At 41.7% G+C, this 5,030-nt stretch overlaps 1 protein-coding gene across 1 annotated transcript; it reads right to left on the bottom strand.

Annotated features, from left to right (window-relative positions):
* Positions 1–2,781: 2,781 nt before the first annotated feature.
* On the bottom strand, positions 2,782–3,702 carry TAS2R4 (taste 2 receptor member 4). Its single transcript, XM_047094538.1, has one exon. It carries the CDS (start codon positions 3,700–3,702, stop codon positions 2,782–2,784), a length of 921 nt encoding a protein of 306 aa, XP_046950494.1.
* Positions 3,703–5,030: the final 1,328 nt, after the last annotated feature.

The following is a 5,030-nucleotide window of genomic DNA, read 5'->3' as shown; positions in this document are numbered from 1 at the left end:
AAAAAAAGCATAAATACAACTAATACAACTAACACCCTTTTGAATATTTTCTTCTTATCCTAAAAGATAAAGCTTTATAAATCATCATGATGCTACACTGTCCCAATCTTTCCATCCACCTTGTGGTATACATACTTAAAAAAGAACTAGACTTTAAAATTAGAAGACAAATTGGAGCCTTAAATCTACCCCTTTCTAGTTTAGTTTATGAGCCATTTATAATACCTGTTTGTGCCTCAACTTTTTCATCTGTATAATAGGTAATATCAACATTATCTAAGAAGTTGTGAGGAACCAATAAAATAGCATATAGAAATGCAGCTCAGACAATATTGGGCTATAGCAGTTCAAAGTTAAATGGCAATGGCCCCAAGTTATAGCTACCATAGTGTATGTTTCATGAGGTTACACAGACACTGCCCTGGCACTCACCCTTCATTTCCAAGAGTGACCCTTCTTTTTTTTTTTTAATTTTTTAATGTTTATTTATTTTTGAGACAGAAAGAGAGACAGAGCATGAGCAGGGGAGGGGCAGAGAGAGAGGGAGACACAGAATCTGAAGCAGGCTCCAGGCTCTGAGCTGTCAGCACAGAGCCCAACGTGGGGCTTGAACCCACAAACTGTGAGATTGTGACCCGAGTTGAAGTCAGACGCTTAACTGACTGAGCCACCCAGGCACCTCGAGAGTGAGTCTTCTTAATGAAGAGTCTTAAACATCCCTCCCTTCTCTTAATAGGCAGAGAATACAGGGAAGTGAAGGATACTGCATATTAGAGAGCATATAAGTTATCACATCTTGAAGAAATAAACTCTAAATTTTGTTTAATTCCTGGTTAATAAGTATTTAGTGGCAGAGCATATTGGAACCAGCAAACTCCAAACCCACAGCATTGTTAAAAAGTCTGCCCAGAGAGGACTATGGGCAAGTGCCCAAACAAAGGAATATGGTATAGCATAAGTTTGTTGAGTAAGGCAATGGAGACCCAAATCTACAGTGTCTGAAAGAATGGAGATATTTATTTCCCATGAATGGTCCTGGAGTAAACAGTCCAGAGCTGGTGTGGCAAAAACTGTGGTATCAGAAACTGTGAAGCCAACTAGGATGGATGATTCCTCCACCATCCCCAGGAAGTCACTTCATCTACTCATCCAAGATAGCCAATCATTACATCCCACACCCGAGACCACAGGAAGAAAGGGAAAAGGGGAAAGGAGAGCATACCTGTTCTAGGGGCACCACCTAGAAATTACACACATCACTTCTCCACATACTCTATTGGAAGAACTTGATCACACATAATACCTACTTAGAAGAGAAAGCTGTAATATGTAATTTGCTGCCAAAATTCTGGGTAGCTAAAAATTCTGTTACTACAGAAGAGAAAAGAAAGAGAACAGATACTGGGAGACCACAAGGCTTTCTGCTACTCATTTAGAGTTCTTCTGTCATGGATTTAATCATCCTCAGTAATCCTCTTATCTCCTAATCTTAAGATTCTAACATGATGAAAACCGTGGTAGTTTTTTTTTTTTAAGCCTAAAATATCAGTTTGAGTAATCCTTACTGAATAATGCAGTCAAGATTGTGGTGTCCAGAATGGGAAATAACAGGTAATTTGTAAAATTTGGAGATTTCTCATTTTTTCTTTTTTAATGAAGAGAATGTTATTTAATGAGATTATTTATTTTGACACATGTAAATATTACATAAATATTTTAGAAGTACAAAAAATGTATAAATATGAGTTACTACCCTTCAATTCCCATCCCAAAACTGATCAATATTCCATCTTCAGATTCCTGTTCCTCTGTAGCCAGTCCTCCTGTTCCAACCCCTCTCCCCTCCAAAAAAAGTGTTCTCCTGGATAATTGTGCAGTGTCCATACAGCTCAGTACATAAATTCATAAGCAGATGATATCTAGTCATCAAAAGTCTGATGCTCCCACCACGAATCCAATGGCTCCTCTTGGCTTTCCCCTGAATTCCATATCATGTGACGGGGTACAGTCTTTTGTAAAGTTGCACTCAGATTGCATTGATTTCACTATTTGGCACTTGCTTTTGACCTCAGGCTAGCTCCGTAGATTTTAAGATCCTTAGAACTCTCCTGGATTCAGCTTCTTTAATACTTAATCACTTCCCTCCATTCTGACCCTTCCCTTCTTTCCAGAGCAAACCTAGAAGTTCACTCCTAGAGTTTCTTGGTAATAATAGCTCAGTTACTGTGACCCAAAAGGGGAGGGTGCTTTTTCTGTAACACCTGCCACAGTATATACCTGTTTCATCTTTCTCTTTCTTCCTTTTCCTCTCTAAACCTTTCCTTTCTTCCTTTGCTCTTTGCATCCTCTTGCTAATTTTAAGCCAGTCTGCTGACTCCTGATTCACTCATTGCTAAGCCCTTACCCAGGGCTCTTTAACTGAACCTCAAAAATTTAATGATGTGAACTCTAATGTATTGTTTAATTTGGGGGAACGTCCCCTTATACTTGAGTAGCCCATGGAACAATGTGGTGACTTCCACTTAGCCAGGGATGCAACACTCATGCAAACTCCATGATAAGTAATGCCTCAAGCAAGCTCCTCAGGAAAAAAACAAAAACAAAAAAAACCAAAAAACTGCCTAATATTTTAAATTTTTTAAATTGCAGAATGAACTGACATACAGGCACTCAAAGGCCCAGGAAGTCAGATCAATAATTACAAAAATGAATTTCTCAGACCATTGGGAAAACCACTAATGGAGAAAATCTTGCTCCCAAACCAGGAGGTGACTCCCGCCACTATTTACTACTGAAATTCCACCATATGTTGAAACAAAGAATCTTCTTTGCTTTTGTTTTCAGTTTAGGATGTGTGAGAATAATGAGAACAGAATGTCCTGGAGGATAAAAGGTGGAAATAATCATACAGATGGATGTGGCTCCCAAATCCATCCGTACGGAAGGGAGATACTGTAGCAGGGTAGCAAGTGAATATGGAATGTAGAGGATGAGGAAATAGATCATTAGCTTCATAGCACCCATATGAGCTTCAGTCTGGGGATTCCAAAAATCAGTGGCGTTTTTCTGCATCTTCTGTATATGTCTCCTCAAGGAATGTATTAACAAGGAAGCGGAAGTCACATTCATGATGAACTGGAGAAAGGAGCTCAGGACCAAGGAGGTCACCAAAGACAAGATGCTCTTATTGATGTCACATACTGTACCATTGCTCCCAGTCAGAAACTCAGGAAAGGGTGATGTCTGTGTGAGCACAACATACAGGAGAGTGGAGAAGGCAGAGATCAGCACGCAGGCCAGCAGCAGCCTGGGGATCTTTGGGGACAGCTTTCGTTTCAGCAGGAGGAATACTGAGTGTTGGAAGTCAGTAATCTTCACGCAGTACAAGGCATTGAGCAAGGTTACAAGCCAGAGACTAGTAGACTCCAAAAACATCCAACACAACAGGAAAAAAGTGGATAGGTGGACTGACCTTTCGACATGTGGAGAGGTGAACAGGTAGATAATGTTCAGGAGAAACAGTCCTAGCATAATAAATCTGGTGACGCCCAAGCTGAACAGGATCCTATTAGAAGAGGAGATTCTGTGGCTTTGGACCCAAGTCCTGTAGTTGACCACTACGATAAACAGATTTACAACGAGTCCTACAAAATTCAAAATTGCTGAGACAGTAAGAGCAGATAAGAAGAGTATCTGATGCATCTTTACTCATTGAGAACTCAGCGGTGGTGGTGCCGGTGCAGGGGCAGGAGAAATCCTGAGAGGTACAAGGAGGCATCAGTACCAGCCAGGAAGGGTTTCCTTTTCCAATTGTCCCCCGTGTGGCAAATGAGCCATCAATGGTCTAAGAGCCAGCTGCTTTTGCTGAGATGCAAATCTTCCAAGGATTGCATTACCACTTCTTCATTCATATCCTGTTTTCCTTAGAAATGGCTCATTCAAACAGCCTCAGTGAACCTGGGAGTCCACTCCTCCAGGAGGAGGCCAGCTGGAGGGAGGAGTTATGGATGGTTCCAAGGACTTCCAGTCCGAGTGACAGGATCCCAGTCCAGCGATGCTTGTGTCACTGTGTCACAGTGAATGAAGCTTTTCTTCGTAGCACTCCCAGAATATGGTGTGAATTCCCAGGCTTTATTCCTGCCCGCCCACCCTCATCCACACATCCATGGATTACCAAAATCCAGCTTCTCTATCCCCTGTCATCTGTTGATGTTGCAGCCCTATCTTCTCCATCTGTCATTCTGGCCATGCCAGCATTACTCTTTCGTCCCCAAGCACCTACAGTGATTTACAGTTATGAACAGATCAAGTTCGAGGACTTCATGCTTCCTCGAGAGAGCCTGTTTTCAATTAATTCCATCCTTTGGTGACGATTCCTTTACTTTGTATTCCCTCACCAGTCACATATATAGATTTGTGCCATAATCATTTGCTGCGATATCACTTCTGCTTGTAACAATGTCTCCAATCACTTCTGCTTGGAAAAAATGTCAGCCATTTCACGTGTTTCCTTTATAGATGTGGGCTTATGCTTACATCACAGTGGGCTCTTTCCTAGACATTTAACTGCCCAAGTACTCCAGTACCAAATACACAGTAACGCTTTAGCTATAGTTTTGTGGCCCTGATAGGCATCTCATTGCCTGATTCCTCTGCAACTCCTCAGACACTAAAGGGCACCATATGCTTGGCAAATTATAGTATCGACGACTATGAGTGAGTGCGGGAGTATGGCGTCTCTTATCTACTCCAGCAGTTGGGGAAACCCAAGGTGCAAGCCTCAATGCAGCCACATATAGGTTACAAAACTGGCATCAAAATAGGGCATACAAACTCCCGGTACTTATGGGAACAGAAGTACAAATAGGAATAGACAAACAGAAGCAGCTAACATATGAAGACTACCAGGTCCAGAGAAGGGAGTGAATTCATGAGGCCCTTCAAGATAGATGACAGGAAAGCAGGCCTGGAGAAATTCCCTGAGCCCAGCTGCTTACAAAAGCGTTTGCACAAAACTAAGGAGCCACAAA

This window comes from Lynx rufus, unplaced genomic scaffold (genome assembly GCF_022079265.1).
Source record: "Lynx rufus isolate CCGP_SWC_20201006 ecotype Redwood Valley unplaced genomic scaffold, mLynRuf1.p SCAF_4, whole genome shotgun sequence".
In the NCBI taxonomy this organism is placed as follows: Eukaryota; Metazoa; Chordata; class Mammalia; order Carnivora; family Felidae; genus Lynx; species Lynx rufus.
Note: the sequence above shows the minus strand (reverse complement) of the source record. Positions and strands in the feature narration are given on the sequence as shown.